Here is a 17,689-nt window from a genome sequence, read left to right on the forward strand (position 1 = left end):
ATTTTTTTTTTAATGGTTATTGCCTTATTGGTTAAAATAAAATAATAAAGAATGAATAAATGTAAGAAAGAAGGAGAAGAAGGAATGAGATCTGTACATAATAGAGTAGAGTAGATTGATATATTGTTGTTGTTATTATTATTATTAGCAGTAGTAATTAAGTTTAGTAAATTATTATAATTAATAATAAAAATTTAATAAATTATTTTATTTATGATCATTAATAATTGAATTTTAATTTAGTAAAATTTAGACAATAAATTAGTAATAACTAAACTTAGATTAGGAAATTATTATTATGATGCCGTGTTAATAATAATAATAATAATAATAATAATAATAAAATTAGTATGCTGTTTTATGAATAATAATAACAATAATAAAATTAGTATACTGTTTTACAAATAAATAGTTTATCAGTCGTGAAATTATTCTGGTTAGTTAGTTAAGGTTAAATAATTTTTGTTATAAGATAATGAATATGATTAAAGGATTTTTGTATAACAGATTTACTGTGTATATTTGAAATGCAATTATGCTGGAATTAGTTATAATGGACATGTAAGGATAGTTGTGTTTTTGAGAATATAGTTATATTATACAGGTACTTATAGCATAAATGTGATATTGTAGAGTTCACGGATGTTGATGTGTGATCATTTAAAGCCGTCGGATCCATACAACCAAATTGTTGAGTCACATTTACGCGAGACTGGATTTTATTATGTTTCACAAATTGGAATTATCCAATGTCAGTCAGCAATGAGTAATGCTCTGATTGAGAGATGGCGGCCTGAGACTCACACATTTCATTTTCCGGTTGGTGAGTGTGCCGTGACCTTGGAGGATGTGGCGATAATTTTCGGTCTGCCGACAAATGGTCTTCTGGTTACAGGACCGACCATGAGTAGTTTTGAGGCATTGGAAGCCGAGTGCTTGCACCAATTTGGAGTGGCACCGAGGAAGACGGACTGTAGAGGGAGCTTTATAAAATTAACATGGTTTAGGGGTTTGAAAGATCGTATAGTGTTGAATGATGATGTGCACATTCAGATGTATGTAAAGTGTCACATAATGTTGTTATTTGGGACAATTCTGTTTGGAGATAAGTCAGGTGCAGCTGTGCATTGGAAATTTTTACCTTTGCTCCGTAACTTTGGTCAGATCATACAGTTTAGTTGGGGTTCGGCATGCCTGGCATACTTGTATAGATCATTGTGTAAGGCAACTCGTGTCGACTGCAAGGAGATGGATGGTCCACTGACACTGTTGCTCACTTGGGCTTGGATCCGGCTACCATTTCTAGCGCCGATTCCCGGCAATCCCCGAGTGTTTCCAATTGTAAACAGGTAATTTTGATTAAAGTATACATTGAAAGAATTGATAGAAATTGTATTTTGTTTTCCACAAGATAATTTAACTAATGGATTGTCCGACGGCAGGTGGCGTAACTGGGACCGTGAAAACTATGCCTACCGATATAAAACGCTTGCGCACTACAGGAGGTTTTGGATGATCTACAAGAAGGACATGTATTTTGTAAAATACAAGTACCTTATGTAACTTGTTAAGTGAATTAATTGTTGTGTAATCATCTAACTGGTTCGATGTGTCCAGTTTATTTGGCAGGCTTATGGCATTGGAAACATCGACCCAGACGTGATTCCTTTAGACATCCGTCATAATTCGGTTATCTGGAGTGCCACAATGCCACTTATATCTTTTGAATGCATCGAGTGTCATACATCTGATAGAGTCAGGAGGCAATTTGGATTGAGACAGGGTGTTCCTAATCAAGAGCAGGATCTAGGTGCATCACACGGTGAAAATCTAACTGGGCCTAAGAATCAAGATTGGGCCAATACCCACTATTTTTGGGTGATGCAGTGGACCAATCGGTATAGTCACACTCTCTCTGATGACTTGGTGCATTTACATTATCCATTGGAAATTTACATGCATTGGTACCGAGAAGCATTTGGTGACCACTTGCAATTGTCGAACCTTGTATTCGAAGAGAATCCAGAAGGTCCTCCACCACCATCACCACCGGCACCGGAACCGGAATCGGTACCTCCACCACCACCGCCACCGGAACCGCCACAACAGGGGTTGAGTATTTTGCACCATATGTTCCTGACACGCATCCGTCTGATTATTTTTCAGCGTCAGTCCCGGTACATCATGTAAACATTATGAACGTACACTTGCCAGTCCAACCGCTGATTTGCACAACAAGCAAACACATGTCGACACGGAATTCAGTCAACCTGGAATTCACCACAGTCGCAACAACGGTGGCGTAGGTCAACTGCATACTCAACCCCACTCGGCATCTCGCGTACCTCAAATACTTCATTTTCTCTATCAAAACAACTAACCTGTATGTTACCCGATGCTCGTTGATTTGCATGCAGCTTGGAGGTCACCATCTCAGAGAACACAAGTCCAGCATTAATTCGGGCTTCAGCCTCGGCTCTTTTTCTAGTGAACAACTCATTCAGTCTGTAAAATGTAGCCTTAACAAGCGCAGTCACCGGGAGATTGCGTGCACCCTTTAAGACAGAATTGATGCACTCCACAAGATTGGTGGTCATATGACCCCATCGGTATCCACCATCAAATGCCAAAGCATACTGCTCACGTGGGATCCGATCAAGCCAGTTGGTGTAAGCCTCACCCCGTTCCTTTAATCGTTCATAGCGCATCTGGTACTCCCTGGTCGTCCTCGAGTATCCTATGAAAAATATTCAGTCAACAATGAACACCATTCTATTTGATCGTACTTACAATAAATTCAAAGTTCATTGTATTTAAACTTACCAATGTTGACGATGAGCTTCTGCAAGTAAGGTGCCTTGAACTTCCTCAAGAAGTTGGACTCAATATGCCGGATACAAAACATATGGAATGCTCTAGGAGGAGACCAAACCCCCATTACTTCTCTCAATAGCTGACCTAATAGAATCGTGTCGATCAGAGATAAGTCCCACACCATCACGTGTCACCACATGTTGACGCAAGTTACTCAGAAAAAAGTACCATGCATCAGAAGTCTCTCCCTCCACTATGGCGAATGCAATAGGCACGATGTTGTTATTACCATCTTGTGAGACTGCAACCAATAAACAACCCTTGTATTTTCCATACAAATGAGTCTCGTCCACCTGCATCACTGGCTTGCAGTGTCTGAAGGCCCTTATACAAGGGTAATAACTCCAGAAGACTCTATGCAGTACACGTATATCAGGAACCAAATCATCCCCTTGGTAAGCAGGCATTGTTTCAAAGTGAACCACTGCTGATGGCTCCTTGTGACACATGGTCTCAAACCATATGGGCAAAGCTTCATATGATGCTTCCCAACCTCCGAAAATTGATTCCACCGCCTGGTGCTTTGCTAACCAAGCCTTTCGATAACTGATGGTGTAGTTAAACTTTGACTGGACTTCATCAATGACTGATTTTACCTTTATAGACAGGTCAACCTCTACCAACGACTTAATTGCTTCTGCAACTGTCTTGGAATCCAGCTTCGAATGGTCTTGAGAAATAGTAGACCTAGTACAAGTGTGACTTCCATTGTATCTCCTTATCTCCCAACAGTACTTCTTCTGCATTTTGGTAACCTTGATTAACCAGTCACAACCATTGCCATATTCTGTACATTTGGCATAGAATGTCGTTGGTTCCGACTCATATACCCGATAGTCTACACCTCTCCGGATGGTATAATCTTTTATTGCCTTGATTACTGCCTCCCTTGAACTGAATTCCATCCCCACTGTGAAATCACCATCCGCCACAACAGGAAGCGCTGCATACATCAAAAGAAATAAATCCTGTATTATGTACTCAGTAATAAATCATTTATTACAACTCAATTAATAAACACACTTTACCATGTAAGATCATAATAGTCTTTTTTTTTCGCTATTCTATCTATGTAAAGAACAACTAAATATAATCCATAACAAAAAACTATTAATTAATAAAAAAAATCAAATGCTATGGTCACAAATGACTATCCACATATCACATATATTACTCATCTGACTTATTGATCAGCTACTACAGAGTTTCACAATGCTGTCTAGCTTTACGCACCTGCATTTATATATTGCGAAAACTCCGGTGCGTGCATAGCCTCCAAATCCAACGACCGCATGAAAGAAGGCTCCTAAAACGGATGCGGGTTTACTAGTGCATTTGTAACTTCCGCCACATCTGCGTTCATGGCGCCGCCAGCTTCATCTTCGTCTTCACCTGGACCAACGATCTCATAGTTACTTTCAAATTCATCCTCGCTTTCACTATTATAATCTTTCAATTCAATGTTACGGTCCGCTTCAGATTGCTCAAACTCAACATACAACTCGATGCACGACATTCGGTGGCAATTTTCCATATACATTGAAAACATTTCATGCATACTCACTTCATCCGTCACGTACTTGGTCTGAAATTGAACAAACCCACCAAACACAGATAAAGGATACCTGTACAAAATACACGATACTCTCCTAGATCTTTGAGAATCTATCTCTCACAAATCACACCTTTCAATTCCTCAAATGACAATGTGAACGGAATAACAACACCTAATGGATTTTCACACACAAATTGAACTCCTTCATATGTTTGCAACAAAATCTGCCCATAATAATATATTTTCAACACAACTCTATCATCCATATCAGTATACGTACTTGCCTATTCTCACACTCACTGAAATCTATTCTACAAGAATGAAGGAAAAGAATGAGAGAAGAGGAAGAACATCAGCTGAGACCGGCGATGAAGAAATGAGGCTTCTATGATTTTTTTTTTTCATTTTATGTATGTAGTTACAGGCGAATCGGACGGACCGACCGCGTGCCACACAAATCGCTCGGTCCGATTGGTGCACTGCCGGTTTAAAAAAAAAATTTTGGCCACCCGAAATCGGTGAGTCCGATTACTGCACTCTCCGTTTTATGAAATTGGGCTCCCACAAATCGATGGGTCCGATTTGATGTAAACTGAATCTCTCTCTCACACAAATCAGTGGGTCCGATTTGTATTCCTTCCTCTCTCTCTGCTTGAAATCGGACCCACCAATTTCTTCCCTCCAAATTCTTAAACGCAACGCAGTCATAACAGTATAATTTTTCCTAATAATCATAACGCAGCATAACTCACACCACTAAATCATATAAAAAAAAATCAGCCCAAATGATTGACGCTTAAAAAATATAAGAGAATAGATAAAATTAAAATAATTCTTAAAAATAAATACATCTGAAAACATTAAAAAAATATTGGCCAGAAGAACACTTTACCCTTAAATAAATTATTTGATGGATGGAGAAAAATTTTAGTTAATCAAATATAGAAGCTATTCATAATGATGATACTTTATGCTTGATTATATTATATTATTTTCAGTTTAATTTGTAATCATTGGTTTCAATTATGTTTAAGTATCAATACTTTAATTCTATATACATAAGACAATAGAAGTTAACATCAATCAAATGAAGTAAATGGTATAAAACAATTCCCCATATAATTTTTTAGTAATATATTGTGATTAAAGGTTCATATATTTGGCTAATACTTAAAAAAAATGAGATCAGAAGTTAAACGTGTGTAAATTATGTGGAAAGATATTTTTTAGTAGGAGAGAAATAACTTTATATTTTTAAAAGATAACTTAGAACTTGTTTAGGTGAACTTTTAAAAAAAAATTTTTTTTGAGTTATTTTTTTTTAAAAGATCTTATAAAAAAGTAAAAGTAATTTTATGTTTGGGTATTTCATGCAAAAAGATTTTTTTATCTATCAATTATGTTTGGGTATAACGATATAAAAGTATTTATTTATTTATTTATTATATGAAAAACATCTTTTTTTTAAGGAAAAATATCTTTAAAAAAAATATAAATTACAGCTTCTCAAAAAAAAGATTTTTTGTTTTTAGTACTTTTACTACTAAAAATTTTTCAAACACGTTAAAAAAAAAAAAATTTATTAAAAAAATATCTTTCTTATCAAAATAATGACGCTCAAACAAGTACTTAATATTATTGTACAGATCAGAGCATCTGCATCCATATTAGATTTTTTGTTGTAATGTTATTATGTTTGGACAACTAGCTTTTGTTTTAATTCTTTTAACCTATATTTAGTCATTGTTGATTAATACCATTATATCATATAATAACTTATTATGAAAAACTCAACTAGCATTATTATATCATGGCGTTTTATTTTCATGAATTCGTCAAATTCAAGAGGTAGGCAAGGCTAACCAAAATAATAAACTATATCGTATAACAACATTATTATTATTATTGTTTTTATACAATGAGAAGTTATTATTTTGTTTAGGTTTAAGTATTCTCTGGGTTGCTATAATTTTATTAAATTTGTAATTCGATTTTTATATTTTTTTTAATTAAATTTCTATCGTAATAAAAATATTAAAATTAAAAAATATTCTGTTAAATTATACAGAATATTTAATCAAATATATATTAGGTATATTTATTTTATTTAATGAAATATTTTATTAATTTTAACATTTTTATTATGACAAGAATTTAATTATAAAATCTAAGATAGTATAAGAACTCAATCAAATATATATAATTAAACTTTTTGTTTATATATTGGTATGTATACTTGTAACTCTTGGTATAAGGAGGAGACACGAATTAAATTAAGCGAAGAACAATATTCCATATAATGGCATTAAGGAATATTTTAAGTTTATATAAAGCCAGATGTATGGTAAAGTTGAGAGAGAATTGGCATAAAAAAAAAAAAGAGAGACATATGGCTAAGAATAATGGTATGAGAGATGCAATTGCAATATTGGCAATCGGAATAGTTGTTTTTTCAGTGATTGGTGAATCGTATAAGAGTATTTTAGAAGGACCTTGGATTTCATCTTATAATATTGCATCAACGTTGAACATTTGTATCGAGCAATGCAGGCAACAGTATTCATATAGTCACGAAAAGAGGCAAACATGCATTATGAGCTGTTGTGTTTCCGAATGTCATTTGCTCGAACCCACTGATCCCAAAAGATTCAGGATATGCGTCGAGAAGCTTTATGCCAAGTATGTCCATGTAAGTTACCAAAAATTAAAATATTACGTGCAAATAAATTTTTTTTTTATTCTCTATGTATTTGTATATAAATATATATTATTTAATTTATTTTTTAAAATATATTTTATATAAATAATTAATTTTTAGTATAAACCTAATATGATTATGTAAGTTAATAATTGTCAAGTAATATATATTTTTAGTGATTTTTTTAAATAGAAAATTTCTAGTAATGATTATTCTTTGGATGTCTATGAATTTAAAGAAAGATTTTTAATTAAATTTAAGAATTCATTAACCTTCCCATTTTAAAATCACAAGTCTATAAATTTGTGATATCTTTCTCCTCTAAATTTAAATTAAAATCCTAAAACTCAATGACAGCATATTGTGTTTATATATTAGGGACAAATTAGTCATTTGAACAACTCATCTATAGCGTGACACGTAATGTCATCACTCTAACGTGAACCCTAATCAAGTTTTTCTACATTTTACTAGTGAATTTTACAAAAAGGTCATGTTGTCCCACCTAAACAACTTATAACTCATTAACCTTAAAATTTAGCGCACCTCGGTAATTTTAAGATCTGTGATCTATTTCTCATAATGAGTTATAACCTGACTTTAATTGTACCATTATTCCAATTTGTATAATAAAACTTCTAAATTTTAGAACTTTACTGATTCACAACTATGTTTATATTTACATGAAAAATAGTTTTAGAATTATGAAAAATATTAATTTAATATTCGGCATTGAGAGAAATAATTGAATAATTAAAAAATTATTGCTGTAATATATTATTATTTATTATTATTTTTTGTTTCTCACAATATTTCCCAACATGACAGGTAAAGGACTAATCTATCGCGGATTGAAACTTTATTTAAAGGTTTATTGCTGGTCAATGAGTTAGTGCATGCATAAAGCAAGATTCAAACCCAACACTTACTTAAGTGGATTAGTGACTTAACCACTAAATTAACCCAACTTAATTTTATTATTTATGTTATTACATATATATTTACAATAATAAATTCCGTGTAAACTGACATACAACAGTTTTTTTTGGTTATGAACGTAACTCACAAATAATTTAAGCACTGCCTTTATCCATGGCTACCAAGCAAGCCCAACAGAGAGCAAAAATCGCCGCCCTAAAAAGCGCCTAACCCAATTAGCTCAAACAAAATAAAATAATTCATTAAATAATAATATTTAATTCTAGCTAAACATGTTATTCTTTTTAATTGCCCTGCAAAGAAGAGAACAAAAACTGTCCTATATTCTGATACAAATAATAGAAAAAAAAAAAAAAACCGTTAAGCACCACAGCAAAACCCTTCGTCAAATTTAAGAGGTAGGCAAGGCTAACCAAAATAATAAACTATCCTATAACAATATTATTTTTGTACAATAAGAAGTTATTATTTTGTTTGTTTATATATTGGTATTTATACTTGTAGCTCTCGGTGTAAGGAGGAGAAACAAATTAAATTAAGCGAAGAATATTCCATATAATGACACTACGGAATATTTTTTAAGTTTATATTAAGTGATCTGTGCTTCAATTATCCTATTTTAGCTTCTCTAAGGCAATAGTAATTATTTATTACAATGTCATACTTATTTAAATTTTAAAAAATAATTTTATAGATGTAAAAAAATTTTGAGCAAATTGATCAGATTGGAATAAGCAATTCACAATAGTGTTGTATTTTTTATATTTAAAACTATTGTTTACAATCCCATCCTTATTTAAATTTTTCCAATCATAACATCAGTTTAGTTCTTACTTTACTATGTCAGAGCTAGAAAATTAAGAAGATATTGCAAATAACATAACTAGTAATTCTCAATTTCATTCACCATCTCAATCCCCATAGAGAGGGATTGATCATTGATAAGCAACTATATTAGTAAAAACAGAAAAAAAAATGACAAAAAATTCATCACACATTGTCAGTGATTATATTATTTACAAATATAACACTGCATATGATCATGCCATTAGAGGTTGTTATTGAATAAATACTACTAATTAAGATTAACTTGGCTAAGAAGGTAATTATATGAAGGATGCCACAATTTCATCTTCAGAAACATTGCCTTCTGAATCCAACAAAGCAGGCTTTGTCAACCAATATTGCTGAAACCTCTGCCTTGCATATTCTTTGTAGTCAAAGTCAATTTTATTAACATAACTCTGCAAAACAAAACAAAACATACATACATAAATCAATAATAGGCATTAATCAAATTAGCACACACAAAAATTAAGATTTAGTTTTGGAAAAACTTACAGAAATGAGCCCCCACAAACCCCAGAATAGATGGTTTGCAAGAGTGTATTTCTCTGTAGTGTTGAGTAGTTGCTCCACTTTAGTTTTGCTTGGCTTCTTTCCTGTGTACAAAGATGCACAAAACAAATTTTAGAAACATTTCCAAGTTCTGATAACTTTGGAATTCTAATTGCTAGTATTGATTCTTTGATAGAAAGAATAGGTTGGTGGATGAACCTTCTGAATTCAGATAGACTCGAATAAAGCGTTGGCGCTCCTCTAGTCCTGCAATAAAAATGTCGAAATTGTATCAGCAAAGTTCTTGCTAGAATTCATACTAATAACTCAAGAATAAACTTGATATTCATATGCAGAATAGGTTGGTGGATGAACCTACCAGGATATTTACTGTAGTCCAGAACATGAGGGGTGTCCGTGTGGTAATCGGCCGCCATTTCGCAAAAATGATTCGCCAAGTCATAAGCAACAGGATTGTAACTCGCATATTCATAATCCTATATAACATGGAAAATAAGTAAAGATTAATACCAAGTTCAAATCATATAAATAACATAAGAAATGGGGAAAAAAAGAAGAGAAATTTCAAGATAACTTACAATGATAGTTATTGCCCTTGTCTCTATTTCCATCATTATGTTACCATATTGAAGGTCATTGTGACAGAAACCAATCTCTTGATATCCTTCACATAACTTCTTCTCAAGCATATTTATTTCCTCATCTAGATTGTCCAAACCAAAGTTTTTTATATCCTTAGGGGAGCACAAACTCTTGGCTTGACTAAGCCACTTCCTGGTAATAACAATATGGGGGAGAACATTTTAGAATTTTGATTATGCATAGCTATAATAATTCTAACACCTTAACTTCAGAAATCTATGTTTACCTTAGTCTCTGCCATAGCTGAATCTTCTTAGGACCCGGCATGTGAAGCGAATGGAACTCTCTCATCTTAGAGGCTATCAAAGGAGATATTTCCGGGTTCCGGAGGTCGGCAGCTGAGAGAGTCTGGAAGGAGAAGAAAAACAGCACATTATACACAATACTTATGCTACAAATGCAAATAATATTGCCCTTTTTTAATCAAATTATACATATTCTTTTTGCCTTCTGGAAAGACTTGATGAATCAATTTCTGTCCACTGCGAATTCGAAGTGTCATCAACAGCTGATGAAAAGGACTAATCATACAGAAATATATAGTTTGTAGTTGAGAGGTTTCTCAAAATTAATTTTAATTAATTTCTTGTAAAGTCATTGTATTCACTTCTGGAACTCAAGTAGAGGAATGAAGTGCCTAGTTCAAAGGGAGATACTATTACATTCATTTGCATATTTTGAAGGAAGTATAAATGGAAACCTTGGTTCCTAAATTACTTAATTGCTTTGATATTCTAATATTATAGTATAAATGGATAAGCATGCAACTATGAATGAAATAGACACCAAGTCAAAAAGACTTCCAAGTCTGATAATTCCATATTTGCTCAACACTTTTAAGATACCCTTCAATTCATGTAAGCAAATTGATTTAGTAATTAGTATAATACCACAAACAGAAATATCAATCAATCAGGGAAGGAATAAGAATAAGAAGAAAAAAGGCACCTTTGCAAAAAGAAAAAAAAAAAAAAAAAGAATCAGCTTGAGAATCTGATCTCATTCTAGTGATTCAGCACCATCCAATTAAATATCTTCTTTGGGTCAAGCATTCAATTTAATATCTTCAAGATGCTTCAAAATTATTGACCAAAAACAATTAATAGGCAATGCTAACCATTCTTTGCTAAAAGGAAAATGGGAATAAAGTCAGAAAATGGCGAATTCAGAACAAAGAAAAGCTATTTGACTACTACAGAATAAAGTAAAATGGACTAGTAATTCCCATTAACTTTGAAATTGAGCATATGTTCTTCAAAGCTCAAACATTAGTTTATAATTATTGCAAGTTACAACTAAATTTATGCATTTAATTTTTTAAGGGTATATATAAAACTTACAATAATATCTTGATATTTTCAATGATGTTAAATTTTCAATGTTTTCTATACCCCTCCAAAAAGAAATTTATTAAAAAGTAAAATTAGGCTGTGTGTGGACATGTTTGATTTCTTTTGGGTATGGATGTTTTTTTCCACCTAAAGACACTGTTTAATTGAAATATTATTAATATTAAAATATATATTTTTTAATATTAAAATTGTGGAAATATAATTTCTATTCAGGAGAGTATCATCATTGAGAAGATGTCCAACCATCAAATATCACCCCTGAAAAGAGTGATAATGTTTTCTAGTGCAGAATATAAAGTCAAACTTTCTCCAACTTTTCCGCAATTCCCCAATATCTTTAGCAAAATTTCCAAGGATAAAGTTCGAAAAGAAAACATAAATTAACTCCAACTTGTATGATTGACTTGGCTCAAAACTCAAATATAACCATCAATCTAAACCTCATTCACTATACTTTTTTATTTTCTAAGGATGCTGATACCCTACTATGACTTTGCAAGTATAAAAAAGTTATATAATTAAATAATGAATTATTCTTACATCAATAAAAATTAGAATAATTACTCAAGAATATTTATTTCTATTAGACAATAGACTGTCCTCTAATTTAATTAGTTTAATCATTAAAATAACTATTTTAAAACTTTTAAAATTGTTTTTGAGATTATTTTACCTACAAAGTGCCTACAAAGTGGGACGAAACTTTGTTGTTATTGTTATTTTAAAAAAAAATTTAATATTTTTTTAAACTCTACTTTTCAAATCAAATTAGATTATATTGTCTTATCGTATCTTGTACTATTTTATGTATTTTAAAATTAAAAGATTAAGTGTTTAATTTTAACAATCTCAAACACTAAGATGGATAATTATTCTAAAAATTATTAGTAGACTCAATCTCCACAAACATAAAAGTCTTCCAAATAAAAACATGTCATTGGATGATTGACTTATCATATTCTTTGCATCATAATTAATCTCAACACCCACCATGTTATGAAAATTATTAAAAAAAAAGGTTAAAAGTAAACAAAAAATAATAATAAAAAAGAAGATTATTATGACAAACCTTAGCATGAATGAACTCTTCAACTCTGCCAGAGGTGAACCTTCCAAGAAGCCTTGGACCCTGTCCATGATTTGAGATGCACTCAAAGGTTCGAATTTCTTCTTCTCTGTTGAAGAAAACCTCAACACCTTCGCCATACAATCGAACCAAAACCTTCCTCAAACCGCCGCCACCATTTCTGGTTGGCCAATTTACTTGGAAAACCTCATTGGTCATTGCACCTTTCAGTGGAATCACCTGCAAGTTGTTCAAATCTTCAATCACATCACCCAAATCGGAAGCCACAGCTGCAAGAACCTCCATCATCTCTTCTTGGGAAGCGCACCCCTTCAACAATTCGATTGTCTTTATGGCCATTCTTGATTGCGAAGAAGGAAGAAAAAACAGAGAGCTCTTTTTCAAAACAGGGGAAGCTGAAAAAAACAGAGAGATAGATATGGTGAAGTTATTAGTGGTTTCCATGCATGCACGATAAAATCAGAAAAAAGATTCAAAATTTGAGGACCCAATTGAGAGAAAATAGCATAATTGTATGACCCTTGAACTGATTATTGAAAATTCAAAGGAGGAAGAAAAAAAAAAGAGAGTACGATAGAGTTTTTTCATGGGGAAACTCACCTGAGGAAAACAGGGGAAACTGTTGTGACACAAAAATGGAGATTTGAAGTTTGAAGCTTTGAAAGCAACCTTGTTCAAGTGAAGATTGCGTGAAAGAGACCAAAAAAGTTTTTGTTTTGGGAATTGGGTTGTTGAAAAGAGAGTAAAAGGTAAAAAAAAAAAAGCAGGAATCGACAACCGTAAGGGATGATGACAAGAAGAAGGAGAAGAAGAAGAAGTAGTAAAAGAAGAAATGATGTGATGAAAGCTGCTTCTTCTTTATAGAGATTTTGTGAGAAACTGAAACTCAGAAATGGTGCCAATGATACCTTCCACCTCTATTTATAGACACAAGGAACAACTTGGAGTCCTACTTTATTCTATTATTATTTTTGTTGTTATTTTTGTTATTAGTAGTTTAATTCTGATGTATTAATAATATAAAATATTTTATATAATTATTTAATTATATTTATTTTTTTAAATAATTATTTACATAATAAATATAAAAATAATTCGGTTTATTAATATATTATCGTATAATTATATATATATATGTAAAATAATTTTAGATAATGTATCAAAATATTAATTATCTTTGTCAACTACACGTTGGTTTTTATTATTTAATTATATATAGATTATGAATATTATTTAAATTGATATTCACAATTTATTTTATAATTATATTAAATATATATTAAAATATAAAATATTAAAAATAAATTAAATTATATATATTTATATATAAATATATAATAATTAATTTTAATAATTAATTTTAGTGTATAAATAATATTTTATTTATTTAATTATGTCGATAAAGTTTAGATGAGTGTAAATAATTTAACTCCTAAATTTTTAATAAAAAATCAGGTAATGAGTCAGGAAATCTGATCCACAAGTAATAACGGGTAACAATATATATAATAGTCAAACTTATAGATAGCTATGCAGATTCTATACGCATAATATTTTAAGAGTCATTACTAGATGTTTTAAAAATAAAATAAAATAATTTATTCTTTTTAATTAATTTACATCATATATTCTAAAGTGATTTTGTTATAAATATTTATTAACAATTTATTATTTAATTAGTACATTAATTAATGTAAGAGAAAATTTTAATAATTTTTTATATTATAATATATTTTTTTTTCACGATATTCTTTAGTCTGATAGGTCAAGAACTAATTCGTCACAATTTTGAGCTCCATTTAAGAGTCTGTCGTTGCCTAATAAATTGTTAGATGCATAAGAAAAGATTCAAATCCCAGTCACTTGTTTAAGCAAACAAATGAACTGATTATTCGATCAATCCAAATTAATTTTTTTATATTATAATTAATACAAAAAAATTTCAGTTTATACAATTGACTTTGCTAATTCAATGTAGCAAGCAAGACATCTAAGTCAAAAGAAGAGTTTACTTACTAAAACAAGCTATCTTATTGGTTAAGTTATATAATTTATGGGTTTTAGGATGGATTAATTAGATGTTATATGACTAAAGGTGATTTAAGATTATTATTTTATTACATTATTTAGCTAATTTTTTAGTTTAGAACTAATTTATAATGATGGAATAAATGATATTACGATATAATATAATGTTAAATAATAAATTCATATATGAAATCATTTTACGTGTATATATATATTGATGCTTTCGGCTTGGATGCATCTGAAAAGGCTCAATAAAAAGCCTCACTTGGAATTTATGTTACAGATCAGACTTACAGGTGATCTCATTGGTTTAATTTAAACACACTTAACTAAATAATACTACATGTGAAAGAAAATGCAAAGAAATAAGATAAAAAAGAATAAGGAAAAGTCAAATTTGTCCCTTTAGACGGTAGAACTTAGAACCGCGTCCTCCACGCCACGTATATTTAATTGTGGACACATGTGAAGCCGTTTAGAATCAGTTTACACGGCTAAAACTTTTTTTATATATTCAAAAGCAAAAAATACATATGAAAATTTAAAAAATTAAATAAATACGCACTCTTTTTATTTCTTGGTATGCACATTGACAGGGAAAGGATATAATGTATTTTTTTCCTTATCTAAAAAAATATTAAACTGAAAACTGAGTTTTCCATCTGGTTCTTTGGCAATGAGCGTTGAAAACGAGTGCATGCAAGGGACACTGAAAGTTTTATAATAAGTAAGATATTTTATTTAATTTTTCTTGTCACATTAGGGTGAGCAATAAGTTTGTCACTATGTTGGCTTAAATGATTTTTTGGGATATTTTAATAGGAAATAAGATAAGTGATGTTAGCACAGTTAGCAACTTAGCATGCACCCAAAAACTGAAAGGAAAATTATACACGAAATGCATTATTTTAATTAGTTAAATGGGTTAATCGTGATGTTTAAGTCTATTAATTAAATGGTTATTAAGTGGAAATAGCGAAAATGAAAAAGAAGACAAAGAGGTGATGTTTCATGGGAAGGTACACAACTCATTTATGTCTGTGGGGTACCAGCACATGCCAAAAAGTTTGCCACACAAATTTTATTATCATCAGTGTCACACTTCTTGATTTTATTTGCTCATCAAATTTATATTTTATTTTTCTTTTTATCTTATCATACATATATTTAAAAGATAATGTTAGACAACTGAAATGGACAAATATACGATAGAGTTATGAAAAAAATTAAGAAATAAAAGTATGTAACGTATATTTATATTTTCAATTAAACATTCTTTTATCTTATTTTTCTTCAATTATTAGAGAGAATTATTTAGGTAACATTATTAAGTTAAACATTTTAATTCTCAATAAATTTTAATTATTAAATTAGTGTTTAATTTTTTATTTTATTAGATAAATTTATTAGTTTTTTTTAATAATATTATGAAAATATAAATCTTTTAAAATTATGTTGACTTTGTCCTGACATTATATATTATGACAGAAAAAATTTATAGAATCAAACTACTCTTACAAAAAGGTTGCAATGAACAAAAGTCCCATTGGTTAAGAAGACCAGGATATCCGTAGATAAAAAAATTAAATAATAATTTTTTTAGTTATTATTTTCATATAAAAGAGTTTATTTTGTTAACAATAATTAATTTTAACATTCATTATCTAAAACTTAAAAGAATTTAATGTACATACTTTTATATTTAATTATGTATTAAATTTGTTGCACAAATAAAAATAATTAATTTTCATGTTTGTTATTTAAAAATAATCTCTCTCTCTCTCTCTCTCTCTATATATATATATATATATATATATATATATATATATATATAATTTAATATTAGTATAAAAAATTTATATTAATAGTTATAAAATTAACTTAAAATTAATTTTTTTAAATAATTGAATCTTGATTCTAATTATTAATCCCAACATTAGTATTCTCTCTAAATTAAATGTAATAAATATTTGAAAAAAAGAGAAAAAAATATAAATTAAAAAGATAAGCGATAAAAATTTAAAACTAAATAAAAAATTACAAAAGTATGTATAAAATAATAATATATTTTTATGTGAATAATATTAGGAGATATTTTTAATTATATTTAATTATAAATTTAATATATTCTTTATAATTTTATAAATTATTTAAATTATATCATTTTATTAATTTTAGTCTCTATTAATATTTAATAATAAATATATAATAATCTTAAAATTTTTTCATATCAACTCTTTTATATAAACGAATCATCTGATGCAAAATTAGCTTATCTTCAAAATCAAAGTTTAAAAAATAATACTAATTGAAATATGTGACTAAAACGTTTTTAAAAAAACTGATTTAAAATATTACTCTAATCATGTAGAGACAAATTTATTGTTTAATTAGAAATAGAGAGATGAGAGAACCAAATGCATGAAGTCGTGGGAAGTGCAGTTAAAATATATTATGGACTTGTCATATTGTGTACTACTCTTAATTTTCGTTACAGGATAAATAATCAGATCTTTTGTATATATATAAAAGATCGAAATACAAAGAAAGTTAGGTGAAAAATAAATAAGAATTGGACTAAGTATGAATGTGATCTATCTGGATTTGATCAACTTCTCAAAATATGATAATTTTAACATGCTTCCATTTTTAATTTCATCACCTGAATCACGTGTGAATCATCCTCACAGAAAATATATAATCAAATAAATAAAACCAACTTTCTTTTCTTTAAAAAATATAAATATATATTATATATATTACAGAAGATAATTCTACTTATAGTATTGAGTATTAATAGGACTACTTAGCTGGCAAAATTATCTCTCTCAAAACTTTAAAGAAGTTACATACTAATTATTTTTAGATATATAATTATTTTAATATGTACTTTAATTTAATTTTGTTGGATAAATAATTTTATGATAATATTATAATTTTTATGATAAAAGAGTAGAATTCATCAATCTTTATTATCATTCTATGTATGCATAAAATAAAAAGAATAAAAATATTAGAAAATTAAATTCTATTTTTCATTAATTCTATCCATAGATTACATAATATTGTTTTGTTGCACTACTAATAAAGTAGAGGTACTAACCTTTTAATAAGGCACTTATATATCAAGTGTTTTATGGAACATTATTATAGCT

At 29.6% G+C, this 17,689-nt stretch overlaps 2 protein-coding genes and 1 long non-coding RNA gene across 3 annotated transcripts; 2 read left to right on the plus strand and 1 right to left on the minus strand.

Annotated features, from left to right (window-relative positions):
* The first annotated feature begins 762 nt into the window (after window positions 1-762).
* Window positions 763-2,190, plus strand: LOC140182410 (serine/threonine-protein phosphatase 7 long form homolog). The gene is made up of 3 exons (XM_072228606.1): window positions 763-1,349; window positions 1,443-1,539; window positions 1,630-2,190. Exons 1-3 carry the CDS (start codon window positions 763-765, stop codon window positions 2,188-2,190), a joined length of 1,245 nt encoding a protein of 414 aa, XP_072084707.1.
* A 4,794-nt stretch (window positions 2,191-6,984) lies between these two features.
* LOC112775914 (uncharacterized) lies at window positions 6,985-8,163 on the plus strand. Its single transcript, XR_003189743.3, has 2 exons — window positions 6,985-7,118; window positions 7,956-8,163. It is a non-coding gene; the product is annotated as an uncharacterized lncRNA (long non-coding RNA).
* A 778-nt stretch (window positions 8,164-8,941) lies between these two features.
* LOC112775913 (probable choline kinase 1) lies at window positions 8,942-13,437 on the minus strand. The gene is made up of 8 exons (XM_025819814.3): window positions 13,107-13,437; window positions 12,489-12,901; window positions 10,294-10,415; window positions 10,004-10,199; window positions 9,784-9,901; window positions 9,624-9,671; window positions 9,408-9,508; window positions 8,942-9,310 (listed from the first exon to the last, which is right to left on the minus strand). Exons 2-8 carry the CDS (start codon window positions 12,843-12,845, stop codon window positions 9,173-9,175), a joined length of 1,080 nt encoding a protein of 359 aa, XP_025675599.1. The 5' UTR covers window positions 12,846-12,901; window positions 13,107-13,437; the 3' UTR covers window positions 8,942-9,172.
* Window positions 13,438-17,689: the final 4,252 nt, after the last annotated feature.

Source organism: Arachis hypogaea, chromosome 19 (assembly GCF_003086295.3).
Source record: "Arachis hypogaea cultivar Tifrunner chromosome 19, arahy.Tifrunner.gnm2.J5K5, whole genome shotgun sequence".
Classification (NCBI taxonomy): domain Eukaryota; kingdom Viridiplantae; phylum Streptophyta; class Magnoliopsida; order Fabales; family Fabaceae; genus Arachis; species Arachis hypogaea.

Excerpts from the sequence above, each read along its gene's own strand:
- LOC112775913 (XM_025819814.3), bottom strand. The coding sequence starts at position 12,845 with ATGGCCATAAAGACAATCGAATTGTTGAAGGGGTGCGCTTCCCAAGAA. Across the intron at positions 10,200-10,293 it reads CAGCTATGGCAGAGACTAAG|GAAGTGGCTTAGTCAAGCCA; the intron begins GTAAACATAGAT and ends TGTTATTACCAG. Across the intron at positions 9,902-10,003 it reads CAAGGGCAATAACTATCATT|GATTATGAATATGCGAGTTA; the intron begins GTAAGTTATCTT and ends CATGTTATATAG.
- LOC140182410 (XM_072228606.1), top strand. The coding sequence starts at position 763 with ATGAGTAATGCTCTGATTGAGAGATGGCGGCCTGAGACTCACACATTT. Across the intron at positions 1,350-1,442 it reads GTGTTTCCAATTGTAAACAG|GTGGCGTAACTGGGACCGTG; the intron begins GTAATTTTGATT and ends GTCCGACGGCAG. Across the intron at positions 1,540-1,629 it reads ACAAGAAGGACATGTATTTT|GCTTATGGCATTGGAAACAT; the intron begins GTAAAATACAAG and ends TTTATTTGGCAG.